The sequence below is a fragment of the Odontesthes bonariensis genome, chromosome 16 (genome assembly GCF_027942865.1).
Source record: "Odontesthes bonariensis isolate fOdoBon6 chromosome 16, fOdoBon6.hap1, whole genome shotgun sequence".
Classification (NCBI taxonomy): domain Eukaryota; kingdom Metazoa; phylum Chordata; class Actinopteri; order Atheriniformes; family Atherinopsidae; genus Odontesthes; species Odontesthes bonariensis.
The window spans coordinates 12,411,275-12,425,201 of record NC_134521.1 but is presented as its reverse complement, the minus strand read 5'-3'; the positions used below and the strand labels follow the sequence as shown (position 1 = coordinate 12,425,201).

The 13,927-nt window shown below is 39.9% G+C and overlaps 2 protein-coding genes across 3 annotated transcripts; both read left to right on the top strand.

Annotated features, from left to right (window-relative positions):
• Positions 1–1,908: 1,908 nt before the first annotated feature.
• On the top strand, positions 1,909–6,159 carry gjb1a (gap junction protein beta 1a). Of its 2 annotated transcripts, none has more exons than XM_075487179.1 (2): positions 1,909–2,009; positions 4,632–6,159. In XM_075487179.1, exon 2 carries the CDS (start codon positions 4,646–4,648, stop codon positions 5,366–5,368), a length of 723 nt encoding a protein of 240 aa, XP_075343294.1. In that variant the 5' UTR covers positions 1,909–2,009; positions 4,632–4,645; the 3' UTR covers positions 5,369–6,159. The 2 variants fall into 2 exon arrangements, with proteins under 2 accessions (XP_075343294.1, XP_075343293.1); XM_075487178.1 differs by lacking the exon at positions 1,909–2,009 and adding an exon at positions 2,559–2,642.
• Positions 6,160–8,814: 2,655 nt separating this feature from the next.
• gja2 (gap junction protein, alpha 2) lies at positions 8,815–11,299 on the top strand. Its single transcript, XM_075487177.1, has 2 exons — positions 8,815–9,025; positions 10,107–11,299. The coding sequence occupies exon 2, from the start codon at positions 10,156–10,158 to the stop codon at positions 11,224–11,226; it is 1,071 nt and encodes a 356-aa protein (XP_075343292.1). The 5' UTR covers positions 8,815–9,025; positions 10,107–10,155; the 3' UTR covers positions 11,227–11,299.
• Positions 11,300–13,927: the final 2,628 nt, after the last annotated feature.

The window sequence follows — 13,927 nt, the reverse complement described above, 5'->3', positions numbered from 1 at the left end:
GTTTGAATCGACTGTAACTATGCTAACTAAGATTCGGCTGCTCTGTATGGTGTATGGACACTTGTAGCCCTGTCTTCATGGGGATGATGAATATGGATGATTGGCTTTATTGTTTTAAAACTCTGAAAAGATATTGTGCATTTCGAATATGTGAACATACGAATAATGAAGCTTCAGTGTTCTCAGTTTAATCTTTGCTCCAAATGGAAAATAAGAAGATATCGTATGTACTTGGATGTGAATTTAGATGAATATTCAGGAAGATACAGGTGGCTGAGCTGGTTTCTTCCTTAAAAAAAACATCATAATCGAACAAACTACTTAGGAACTGTATATTGCTGTACCAGAGGTGGAAAGAGTACTGAAAAATTGTAATTAAGTAAAAGTATCTTTACTTTGCCTAAATTCTACTCAGAGTTAAAGTAAAATTACCCATCTCAAAATTTACTTGAGTAAAAGTACAAAATTACTTCATTTAAAATGTAATTTGAGTAAAAGTTACTTAATTACTTTCAGTTTCTTAATGCAAAAAAAAGGATGAGTCGTGAATCAAATTCAGTACAAGTTGTTGTAATGGATTTCGAGGTGTATTAAAGAAGTAAGTTTGAAGTCGATGTTCTGAAAGGCGAAAGCTCCGTTTTGGCTGGCAGGCACATCTTGCACTGCATAATCACATTATTGCCTTTCGTGCTTTTGAAAACGAATAATTTTTCTAAATTTGGCCACGGGTTTTTCTGGCTTTCGTCTCCTCCAGAATGTGTATCCTCTTCGCCTTCGGACCTTTCCTCCTCCAAAGTCTCCACGTCTAGGTTAGCAACAGCCATCTTCCAAAGCGCAGGTAGCCTACTAGATCCACCACACCAGATTATTTAACAATGGAAAGGGCGCGCGCAAGGCAAGGCCACGGGACAGCTGTTTAAATTTCCGCCCGCATTTAATTTTTCACCATCAATATTTGTTTTACTCAGTAACGTGAGGGGTTTCAAATGTAGCAAAGTAAAAGTACTTGGGTCAAAATGTACTCGAGTAAAAGTAAGAATTACACATTTCAAAAACTACTCAGAAAATTAAAAATTACTCATAAAAAGTACTCAATTACAGTAACGTGAGTAAATGTAATTTGTTACTTTCCACCCCTGTGCTGTACTTACAGTATACATGTCATTGTATATTCTATTATGGTTGTGGTCCTCTCTTGTGAAGGACATCTTGATCTTAGTAAGGCAGTCTAGTTGAATAATCTACAATCGCAGGATTTCTTTACTGTTTCTATCTCATGAAAGCGATTTGATATACTTTATTTGTCACGCTCAAAGAAAATGAATAGGTTTGTGACTGAGATCAACAGCATGTCATGAATTAGTGTCTATTCTTTTCTGTCACTCTTTACAGGTTAAATTTAGTTGAGTGGATTTTAAAATTAAATTATTTTCCAAAAGCAGAGTTATTAGGTATTATTCAGTCTGTAAAACATGATTTATCCCACTCCAGAGTAACGAGCACCATCAGTCAGTCGTTAAATATTGGGTGGGCAGCAACAAAGTGGATGTAAAGGAGGGGGAAAACTACATAAGAGAGTGATTATTACAAGAATAAACCCTTGTGCTCTTATCTTTAGATTTAGTGACTCATTCTTTGTTTTGGACCTTTATGTTTTACTCCACATTGCGTCAAGAACATCCTCCACTTCCTCTGCGCAACACAGCACAATGAGGAGCAGAGGACAGACTGCAGTCCCCACACAGATTCTTCAACCGGCCAGAAATTAAAACATTTTGATCTGAGCTCTGAAGCTGTTTGTTTGGCCTGGGTAAATGGGGCTATTGTATGCAAATCTTTTGCACAGAAGCATATGACCTCCTCAGTGCAGGGCAGTGGCTAGTGTGAGAGAAATCATTAGCAATGCAAAGTCATGGTGCTCTGATACTCTTGTTCACAGTCACAGATTGAAAAAAAATCTGCTAACGTAAATGTTTCTGGATGTACTCTATTCAAAACTGCAGCTGAAGGTAAGTTAACCTCATTTCTCATGTTGTTGACAGATCATGTGGCTGTCACACTGTTGGATTTTTAGTGTTTTAGGAGGTTTATTTTGTGCTAATGGGTAGCTTTGCTGTCACGTCACTTGATACTACGAAACAGATGAAAGAATCATCTGAAATATTCTCTTTTTTTAGATATGTTCTTTTAGAAATATCTTCAAAAACTAAAAATCAATAAACTTTTCTTCATTTTGCTGCTCTTATTAGTTTTGTAGATAATAAACAAATGATCACAAACAGTTTGACTGAGAAAGTTTAAAGTTAAAGTTTCAGTTGTTGTCAGATAAGAACAAGAAAAGTCCTCCTTTATTGCACGTCAGTCTGTTCTGGAGCATAAATCATTTTCCTGCCAACAAATGGGGAGTATTACAGACTCCGTTAGATGCCCACTCTGCATGCTGCACCATGACGATGGTGAAAGTCTTGTCATATGTCACATGGTGCCAGACCTCAGTGTTGCACTCTTAAGTGGCCTGCCAGCTGCAGAGGGGGGGCAGAGAGGCTTCCTTCCTTCTCTGGATGCACATCCATGCCAAACCAGCGGGTCAGCTTTGTCCTCCACGCTGCCTCCTATGCCTCTTACACCTCCAGCTGAGCCCGGTAACAACTCTGACATTTACGACTAGACTGGAAATGCTGACATGTTGAGGTCACAGATTAGTCATTAGGAATCCCAGCAAAGGGGGTAAAAGACATTTGAGACTGAAATTAATTCTAGACTCAGAATATCTGGAATTCAGGGAGAAAAAGTTGAAACTTAACTTTAAGTTCAACTAACTTAAGTTGACTGCTCTCTAATTTCTTAACCACTTTGACAAAGCCGCCTGATTTGTAAAGGTACAGTATGACAAGGATTATTGTTTATGAATTAACTTAGACCGAGATTCTATTTTAAACTTTGTTTCTGAATATTTTCATTCCTTGTTTCTGGTCTCAGCCATCTTTATTTTAATTCAGTTTATTCTGCAGTATCTTTCATTCCAGTTGCTGGGTCTGCAGCTTACACTAAAATATTGTAAAATTCAATTACCTGGTAACTGTTTGAGCTATGAGATACCGTAAAAGACTAAAAATGCTGGTCAGAAATGTCTTATTTCCGAGAGTTTTTTTCTTCCGAGAGTCTAAAACTCTGTTGTGTTCGATGTTACATCAGACAAACAAAACAAAAGGAAAATACTCAAATTAGACATTTTTTGTTTTTTTCTTATTTGATAAAAACATTAAAATCAAAGATCACCTGTTAGTTAAGTATGTTGTCATCCTTTTAACTCGGTCTGCTTTATTTAAACTATTTAATGTTTTACAAGAGTCAGGCTGGCAATTAAAAACAAAAACAAAGAAATTACATTATTGTAGAGAAACTAAAATTTCTGCTATTCAAAAGTTGTCAGAGACAATCATGAGAACTTTAAGTCTGTCACATAAAAACATCTTAATTGTGACTTGAATCAAGCAACATTTTCAACCTTTTAACGACTTGTAAAAAGGTTTTTGGGGATAACGGCAAGAAGGAGTATTAGTGATACTGATGAAACCCGTTAAAATTATTAATCCGATGACATATGGCTCAATCAGTCTTTGAGCACCGTCTCAGTCTAAGAAGTCAACGAAGAGCAAAGGAGTGAAGGCGGACTCACATTGCACAGGAAAACATAGGTCAGCTAACTTTGAAATGTAATCAGTCACTGAGTAGAACTCTTTTAATAACCTGTTGTTTTATATCCACAGTTTCTTACAGTTACTATTAGTAATTGTAAGAGTGTTATTTTTAGATCTAATGTTCAATCAAATGTTAGAAATGTCACACTTCACTCAAAGATCCATTCATTAATTTCCCTTTAAAGTATTTTAACTGTAATAAAAACTGTATTCAGTATTAAAGTACAGTTGGTTAAATATTATAACTTTGGCAAATTAGTACTGCCACAAACTAATGGTTTCATATTCTATTCATGCAATCAAGATGCAAACAAGCAGTTATTGTTAGAATCGAACTATAATGGAAAACTAGTCCTTCAAGTGTAACATGAGCTGATTATAGCTGATTGTTCTTGTCATTTTTCTGGCCTCTGGTGGCATTTATGTGAAAGTGAAGAACAACAGGAGAGTGTGCAGAAAGAGGCAGAGAGCGACAGATCGGGACATGAGCTCTGGCTGTTTGCAGCAGGAAGCTTCAGTCTCCTCACATGGAGCACCTGCTCAGCCCCCGTTCTTGTAATTGTATTAGATGCGAACTAAAAGGGATTACTGAGTGATTGATCAGACAAAATCTGATTGAGGAAACAACACTTCTCGTTTCTAATCGTAGGTGCTAAGCATAAAGAAAAGAGTCATTATTTGGCTATGTTTCTAGTTAAAAAGAAGGAAACACTTCATTTTTGCTGACAATGTTTGCTTATCATCTTTTTAGCTTCTGTTTTGTGCACATATTTGTTCAGTTTATGCTTCTTGATGATTTACTCTGAGTTTTACTATTTATTTTGTGTGCATGGGTGTGTGTTCTTGAATGATAAAAAAAAATAAATCAATTAAATCATTCAGCACATTTGACTCTCAGATGTTGACTCTTTCATGCATCTTCTTCCTCAGACCCGGAACCAAAGATGAACTGGGCATCATTCTATGCTGTCATCAGCGGTGTGAACCGACACTCCACTGGTATCGGTCGCATCTGGCTCTCTGTCCTGTTCATTTTCCGCATCCTGGTCTTGGTGGTTGCAGCCGAGAGCGTGTGGGGAGACGAGAAGTCCGGGTTCACCTGCAACACCCAGCAGCCCGGCTGCAACAGCGTCTGTTACGACCACTTCTTCCCCATCTCCCACATCCGCCTCTGGGCGCTCCAGCTAATCCTGGTCTCCACCCCGGCCCTGTTGGTAGCCATGCACGTAGCTCACCGCCGCCATGTAGACAAGAGACTCTACAAACTGTCAGGCAGAACCAATCCCAAAGACCTGGAGCAGATTAAGAGCCAGAAGATGAAAATCACAGGGGCCTTGTGGTGGACTTACGTCATAAGCCTGTTGTTCCGTATTGTCTTTGAGGTCACTTTTATGTATTTGTTTTACATGATTTACCCTGGTTACAAGATGATCCGACTGGTGAAGTGTGACTCGTACCCGTGTCCCAACACAGTGGACTGCTTTGTGTCGAGACCCACGGAGAAGACGGTCTTCACCGTGTTCATGCTGGCTGTGTCGGGCGTTTGCATTCTGCTCAACATTGCAGAGGTGGTCTTCTTAGTGGGGAAGGCCTGCGGTAAGCACCTGCACAACGCTGGAGACTCATCTATGGGAGCTTGGATCCAACAAAAGCTTCGCTCTTTCTAACAAAACCCACAGATATCACTCCACAACAGGACACATAAGTGAGAGCTCATTTTTTGATTAAATAATACTATATAGCATAATAAGAAAAGGCAATGATTCGTCCAGTGGTTCCAGGGTGGAGAAAAAATTTAAATTGACTCAACATTTTTGCACCAGCAGTTCAGGTTTTTATAATCTATTTAGAAGTTTCAAAGAACCAAAACAAATACATGATATAGAAGCTGTAAGTTTTGCCAACTAAAGATTAATTTAGTGGCATTTGATGAAAGTAATATTCCAAATGACCACACTGCAGCTTTCTGTTGTCATGTTTTTGTTGTTGTTCCTGAAATGAGAACATAAAATACTGAAAGGGGACTTCAGCTATTTACTGTTCTAAGTCATCAGATTGCATTGGGAAAGTGTGCTAAAGTAGAGCTACTGTATCATGGGTACTGTCATTAATCATGATTCATTTCTCTGTCAAATGCATTAATCCTAATTTATTTGTTTAAATCAGTATGACTTGAACCTAATCCGCCGGAGGATTTAAGCCTTTTTCTCAGCTAGGATTGTCAAGATATTACACTAATATGTGTTGACCATGTTGCATTTTATAAATGTACATTTTAACAGTGTTTGTATCATATAGACTATTTCATTTGGCGGTTTATAATCTCCACATAAAGCAACAAGTTGAAACTGAAAAAAAAACTTGAATCTGAATTTTACTACTGATGGCTAAACATTATTATTTAAATGCATTGATTTTTACACTGGGGGTTTATTTGTGATCCGTGCACAGCAGAATAAAATCAATAAGTGTACATAAGTGTGTCTTTTTTTGTAAATTTAAAGTAAACAAGAGACTTGTGTTACAAAAAATATGGACCAATAATTCCCTAAATTCAACATTAACCTACTAATACTGGCTCAGTACCTAATGAAGAACCTCCTGATCCCTATACTCCCGATAGATCAGTGAGCAGTGCTGACCAACATGTCATTGGGCTCATCAGGTGGGAACCTCTTTTCATCAGTGTTTCGTCTAGTTGGGCCCAAAACACCTCCAGGAGACTGGACAGTGATCACTGGCGTCCCAGAATCACTCCCCTAATGCCAGCCATCACTGCTCCTCACACCACAACAACCATCTTTTCTTCCACAAGCAGCATTATTATCAGCTACCCCAGCCTCTCACCAGCTGCACACCAGTCATAGCGCGGTGGGGATACAAACCCTGGTTCGGGTAGGGGGTGATGAAAGTAAAGAGGGTGCCAGAGGTGGAGGAAGGACGAGACACACTAGCAGATTCAGCAGACAAACTCACCTAAACAGTCCTACAGTCACTAAAAATGCCAGCAAAAACAAGGCCTAAAAGGCCAACTCACCTATAATGTCCGCCTGGTTTCAAAAGGCTCACACGGGCCACATTCTCCACTTGAATACATTACATACATACATCTAAATGCATTGACTTTTACACTGGGGGTTTATTTATGATCCGTGCACAGCAGAATAAAATCAATAAGTGTACATAAGTGTGTCTTTTTTTGTCTCAGCAAATCCTAAACGTGAATTGAAAAGAATGCAGAAGGAAAAATCTACGGCTTCTCCGTTTCAGCATATTTCAGGATTTCAGGATTCGCCGTCTATGTGGAGATGTAATTCCACAAATAACCAGAGAGCAGCAGCCATCTGTAGGCTCTGATCAAGCTGCAGTCACAGTTTGTACTTCCTCTTAGCTGTCAGCAGTGTGACTGAGAGGAAAAGAAAAAGCCTGAATGAAACTTTATCACATATTTACCAACACCTTCACCATCTTTAGCCACAGCCCATGTTGCCACCTGTGAGGAAACATCTGAAGCTGATGAAATTCTCCTCGTAGTTGCCTGATTGAAGAGTTTTGGGGTTATCAATAGCTACTCCATCTAAAGAGGTCAGTGCTTGGGTGACAGCGGCTGACCCCGAGGACAGCTGGACCTGCTGAGGAATGAGGCCGCTTCTCTTTTTATGGAACACGTCAACGCACACCGTCTGTGAAGTCCAGAAGGACGGGAGGCATATTGGCTGTAATGTGCCGTATACAGACTCCAACAGACTCGGTTACTCTTGTAGGTGGTGGCGGCTGTTTGTGACCAATGCTCAGGTGATTTGTGGAGGATATTAGTCGCGCTCACACATTTTATCGAAAGTTTCCTCACAGAAGTTTAATCGGATAGAAAGTTTAATACTTTAATACTCAGACCTTTATTAAAAGTCTTCCTGCTGTGTCATGTTATGTGTAACAGGTAGAACCCCATCATTTATATATGTAAATATGTATATACAGTATATACATATATCCAGAAAAAGTTGAATAACAGCTATTCATTGATTATTCTTTTAGATAAAAATGATTCTTTGCTATGTTCTCTGATATGCTGAGACACAATAGTGGTTAATCCCTTTAGTTAGGTGGGTTTGTTATGCTGTAATGATTCACAGGTCAGTGTTTAGCGACTTGAAAAACAAACAGGTGAAAATGACAGGTACGAGGACCGGACTGTAAATGAGTGAAAAAGCAGCCAAGGACCAGAGGAAACTAAAAGACTTACTAAGCAAAAAGGATTACTGCTCAGGACCGCAGCAAAAAATAAAGAAATGCGGGGTGGCTCAAGACCTTTTCACAGTGTTGTACATCCGACTTTGAAGGCACCAGCTGAAACTGATCATCTGCTACAATGTAGATATGATTGACTTAATTAAAAATTACCCAACGACAGTTACAGCGCAACAAGCTGCAATCAAAAGTGCTTATCTTGGGGTATGATGTGCAGATGTCTAAGTACTATAGTTGTAGTTTTATGTTGTTCATTTGAATTGGGATAATATTTTAATTTATGATACATTTTTTAAATGGAAACTAAGGCAGTAACTTTGAGGTATAAACCAACATGGAAATAAATCAAAATAAGTTCAAAACAGTTAGGTTACCTTAACTTAGAGTATATATTCAGCCACTGTTTTGTGTGTGTGTGTGTGTGTGTGTGTGTGTGTGTGTGTGTGTGTGTGTGTGTGTGTGTGTGAGTGTGCACCAGGGCAACGTGATACTGTAATAAGGATTCTTAGTTTGAATTATGAGCTGAAAAGTACAATAAAAAGTTTTCAGAAGATATACAGTCCAATTGACATGATTAGTTTTTGACTGGATTTATTTGTAACGCTTGTCTGTTCGGGCTCATTATGGCACTGAGGGACGCGACGGTGTCTGAGGCTCCTCCACAAAGTCGAGCCTCAGATCACCAGAAGAGTGACAACACAGCCATTCCCTGTGCCATGAATTATATTTAGAGCTCCCTGACATGTCAGTTAAACCTGTGTCCTCACTGGACTGCTCGACTGCCACTCAGTTCAAAAGAAACACCTCTTCAGGGACTTTTCTACGGATGGAAAAGTTTTCATCTGTCCTCACTCTGACACAAGACGTGAGTCCTGCTGTGGGGGCTTGTTGAACACCGGGCATCAGTTAGATCAGAATAGGAGGGAGGGCACCCGGTAGAATCATTGAGTCCCCAGTGAAAACTATCTGGGTGTTCACTTTTGGAGCAGCGTTTTTCTCTGTGGTCCAGGAGAACACTTCCTCTCTGTGAGAAGGCTCAAAGACTTTGTTACTCAGAGGGAAATGCACGTTATCAGGTAGGTCTTTCTGCAAATATATTACTTTGTAATCAGAAATTAGGGCAACAGTTGAAAATATCAGTAGTTCCAAACTTGCTATGACTTGGTTTTCCAGCGAGCCTCTTAAAAAACATGACTGAGTAACTTTGAAGGATGTGAAAGAAATTCTTTTTCTACTAACAAAGATGTGAAAAGTGTTCCTCACAGAGCTGACTTACAGTCTACGTGTTTCAAACAGAAGCTCGGATTCATGGCTTGTGTTTTCTTATCGCCCTTCTTTAAAAGGGCAAGTACAACCATTTCTAAATTAGTTTGTGGAGTTCTGTTGGGCACGGTGTCACAAGATCTAGGCTGAGGCCAACAGCCTCGTTGAATGCGCTTCAGGGTTTTCTCTCACACACAGTCAGCTGTGTCCTGACCTTTTTATTCTTCCTGTCAGCACACTCTGGAAGAGACACAGCCTCTAAAAAAACAAACAGTGAATTCATTAAAAAAAATCAATTACTCAATTGCCACGTCTCCCATAGCTTTTCTGATGTATCTGTGGAGTCTGTGAACCGGCTGGCTGACATAAAGAAACACTGCGTTCTTACTAATATTCATAAAAGTCATGAGCAGCACAGCAGCTAAAGTTGAGGGTAGAAACTGCTCCTCAGTTTGTTGGGCAGCAGATGCAGATGTTCTGTAGATTGATACAGAGGATTTTCTCATCTGCTGCACAACCTTCACATGTTTGACCATTTTGTGATGTTTCCGGGTCGGGATATTGCTTTCTCAGTAAGTGCACAGTCGTTTCTGAACTTTCTTTACCAGGCGGAGAAGTGTTATGCCCTTTATATTGCATCATTTCAACTTTTGATGCAATTTTAAAAAGTCACTTATTCACAAAAATAAATCACATCCTGTATTATTGTCACGAATGGGAAGAATCTACAGAGACCAAAGGTTTAAAGCTAGAGATTTATGACGACTGACTCTCTTTTGGAGATGGCCTGAAATGGACTTTAAAGGGACTGTGTTTTTTGGTTTTCACTTTTGTATTTTTTTCTGGTACAGAGGCTCATTTGAGTTAAAATGTATATTTACTTCCTTCTTACAGGCCTCTTTGGGTTTTGCCAATAAAACCAAGGTTATATTTGTGAGCCACCATGGGAGACTGGAACTCACTGGGGAAGCTGCTGGAAAGTGCCCAGGAACACTCCACCGTTGTGGGTAAGGTGTGGCTTACAGTGCTGTTTATCTTCCGCATCCTGGTGCTGGGAACCGCGGCTGAGAAAGTGTGGGGCGACGAGCAGTCTGGCTTCACATGTGACACCAAGCAACCTGGTTGTCAGAACGTCTGCTACGACAAAACCTTTCCCATTTCCCACATCCGCTTCTGGGTGATGCAGATCATCTTTGTCTCTACGCCCACACTCATCTATCTGGGCCACATCCTTCATCTGGTCCGCATGGAAGAAAAAGAGAAGATGAAAATAAAAGATCTCGCCATCCAGAACGAAAACCAGCCGCAGTCATCTACAAATAAGGCCAAGAAGACCTCAGTTAAAGACAACCAGGGCCATGTGCGTTTGCAAGGGGCGCTGCTGCGAACCTACGTCTTCAACATTATCTTTAAGACCCTGTTTGAGGTGGCATTTATTGTAGCTCAGTACTTCCTCTATGGGTTTGAGCTCAAGCCGATGTATACCTGTGACCGCTGGCCTTGCCCTAACATGGTGAATTGCTACATCTCCCGACCTACAGAGAAAACAGTCTTCATCCTTTTCATGCTAGCAGTGGCTTGCGTGTCTCTGCTGCTCAATCTGGTCGAGATGTACCATCTAGGTTTCAAAAAATGCCACCAGGGTCTTCGTTACAGACGATCGCTGGCTTCAGGTGAGGCTCCCAAGGCCCTGAATGAGGCGGTGATGCCTTTTGTCCCAAACTACACCTACTTTAATGGTCACCCTTCAGCGCCTGAACCCTTTCCTGTGGACACAAAGTACAACATGGCCGAGCCCAACTCAGCCTACAGCCCCTACAACAGCAAGGCAGTTTACAAGCAGAACAGAGACAATTTGGCCGTGGAGAGGAAAGTTAGAGCAGAGGGAGACGATTCGGAGAAGACGAAAAACACCGGTCCTGTCTTTGAGACTCCTGCTGAAAATCAGCGCAGAAACAGTCAGTCAAGTAAGCACAGCAACAACAAGAGCAGGCTGGATGACCTGAAGATCTAAGTCCACTCTGCGATGCAGGAACAAGGAGATGCCACCGCAGCGAGGCAAAACACTTGCATGAATGTGGAAGATATTTGAGACAAAACAATAAAGTTAACACAAAACAGATTTGAGTACTCGTACATTTTTACATCGAGATTTGGAGGAAGAGAACTCTGTTGATAGTCATTAAAAAACAAGCTTCGAGAGAATTAACCAAGACGTGGTTTGCGAGGTCATTTCTCTAACCACACAGCCCAGTCCCACTGCAACACGTCCAATTGTCACAAAACAGCAAACTTTGTATTCGTGCTGCTGAACACAAATTCTGTGTTTTTTTTCACAGCTTTCAAAGTAATGCTTGTAAGTAGGACGTCAACTTTGTGTGTCCAACATGTTTTGGACACGGCAGCAGGAGCGAACAGATTGTAAAATTCTGGCTTGAAAACTATGTTTAAAATAATACTTTGCCAGTGGCCAACAGCCAACAGGCCGATTGTTTTTGTCATTCAAGTATTTCAGCCCTTCATCCCACTATCTTGGAATGAAATCAAATGTTTCATCTCAGTTTTATACTAAACGTTCACATATTTAGATCCCTAACAGAAAAAGACCAAGAGACAGCACATAGATATCAGCCACTGCCATCAGTAGATGTTTTCCTGTTTGCCGACAGGACAATTGCATTTAGCAAGCTGAATTTTTCATGATACCAACGCTGGGTTGACATGTCTTTGCATCCCCAAGTGGCTACAAACAAAGTTTATTTTGATACGTCATTACAGTGTCCGGTTTAAAATAAGCAAAACAAACCTTAATGTGGTCGTTTTCAATGCTTAACCTGAGAGAAACACTTTTTTATGCCTAATCTTAATCAAGTAGTGTTTATAGTGGGTCAGACAGCAAGTGAATCCAAAAATTAGACTTTAAACCAAAGTTTTTAGAAAATGATTATTTGGGCTGGTTTGAAATTGATTCTTCAGCTTTACAGTCATGAGAGTAGGTCCATCACTTAACCCCCTCAGCCCTCAAATGTGGATGTAAATTTGATGCAAGAGTGAACTATTTCTGAAAATGCAGTTGTATAGTGTTACTCTGTTGAGTTGTTGTCATGACCAGTAGCAGTACAACAACAACAAAAAAAGAAAAGAAAATCTTGTGTGTGCACCTAACTCAGTGGATCAGGTTTTGTTGTGAGACTGGACTGAATCAGAAGAGTTTAAAATGTCACAATCACTATGAGTTTGTAATATGAAGATCAGCGACATTCAAGGAATTACATGTCCTATAAATTATAATTCCCCGATTATCTACAGTAGTTTTGTCACCAATGATCTTCCATATTTGCAATGTTTAGACATTTTTTTGTTGGTGTTTACAGAAAAAATAAGATTAAAAAAGTATTTTTGACTCCTTCAAATGTGTAGCAGATGTTAAATACCTTCTGGTTTACTGTTGGTGATTCAGTCAAATTGGTCAGCGGATACACACAGATTTCCACTTATATCAACTTATTAGTTAATATGTACTTTAATTAACCTGATGAACACCACAGGAAGGTTTTGTCAAAATTCATGTTAAGTATCAGATATTCTGTGTTATCCCCAAGAGACAGAAAACAATGATCTTTTAGTTCCTGCTGCTTATACATATGTATATTACAGATGCCCTGTGGAGGTATCTTATTTGCCCACACACAGCAGCTCATCCACTGCTGGAGGCTAGATGTTTGTGGGATGCAGATAAAAACTGCAGACATACAAATGCAGTATTCATCCTTCAGCTCTGCAATGTCACAGTTTCAAACTACTGCAAGCTGATATTCACAGAAACCTTTTATAAGATGTTTCTGGGTTCACAACTGCATTAATTCACTGAATTTGATATGCGTTGCACTTAAAAGTTCAGGAAATAACTGGAAGCTGCGTATTGTTATCAACACAGTTTGGCAGGACGGCGCTGCCATGGCAACACTTGAATAATTTACACTTAAGAACATGTAAAATCAGACTTAAAAGTAAGTATTTAAGGTATTTCTTCTCCTACATCAGTGATGATATCAAGCTGCTGTCAGCAGTGAAGCCCATACAAGAGGAAACAATAGCTAATCATCCTGTTGTGTTTGTTAAAACCAGCTATCAGGTCAACTGTTTGAGAATCTAGGAGGCACGCCGCAGGTTTCCTCTGACTTTTATAAATATATCAACCCACAGAACAACTCTCATGTTTCCGAAGCAGCCCGATCTCTCTTGACAGGGCAAAGCTGCAAACTGAACAGGTGACAGAGGTTAAGGTTGTGACCTTTGGGTTACTAGCATGTGCAACCAAATCTCTGAGCCAGAATAGGGGACAAGTGATATGCAGAGACCATTGGTCGGCGAGTACCACTGCTCCTCGTAAATCAGGCAGACAAGAGTGCACGCTTTTGGACAAGTCAAGGAGGCTATACAGTATGCAAGTGATAAATCATTGAAGGCTTGTGTGTATGATGCGAACAACCTCATAAGTCTGATTTACAAGATTGATCTGTGCCTCTCTTTGTCCAAGAACTTGGCCTTTAGTACATACAACAGCACAGTTAATTTATCTTTGTATGCTCCATGAATCCCAAGTGGAAAAACAAAAAGAAAAAAACGAACATTAGTGAGTGTTATCCCGTCTCGTGTATCATCTCGTGGTACTGTAATGTTTTCAAAGGCTTTGAAAGGCCAAAAATAAGGTA

Bases quoted from the DNA above. Each gene is read 5' to 3' on its own strand.
- gjb1a (XM_075487178.1), top strand. From the start codon at position 2,615: ATGCCTCTTACACCTCCAGCTGAGCCCG. The intron at 2,643-4,631 runs GTAACAACTCTG...CTTCTTCCTCAG, and splicing joins TACACCTCCAGCTGAGCCCG to ACCCGGAACCAAAGATGAAC.
- gja2 (XM_075487177.1), top strand. From the start codon at position 10,156: ATGGGAGACTGGAACTCACTGGGGAAGCTGCTGGAAAGTGCCCAGGAA.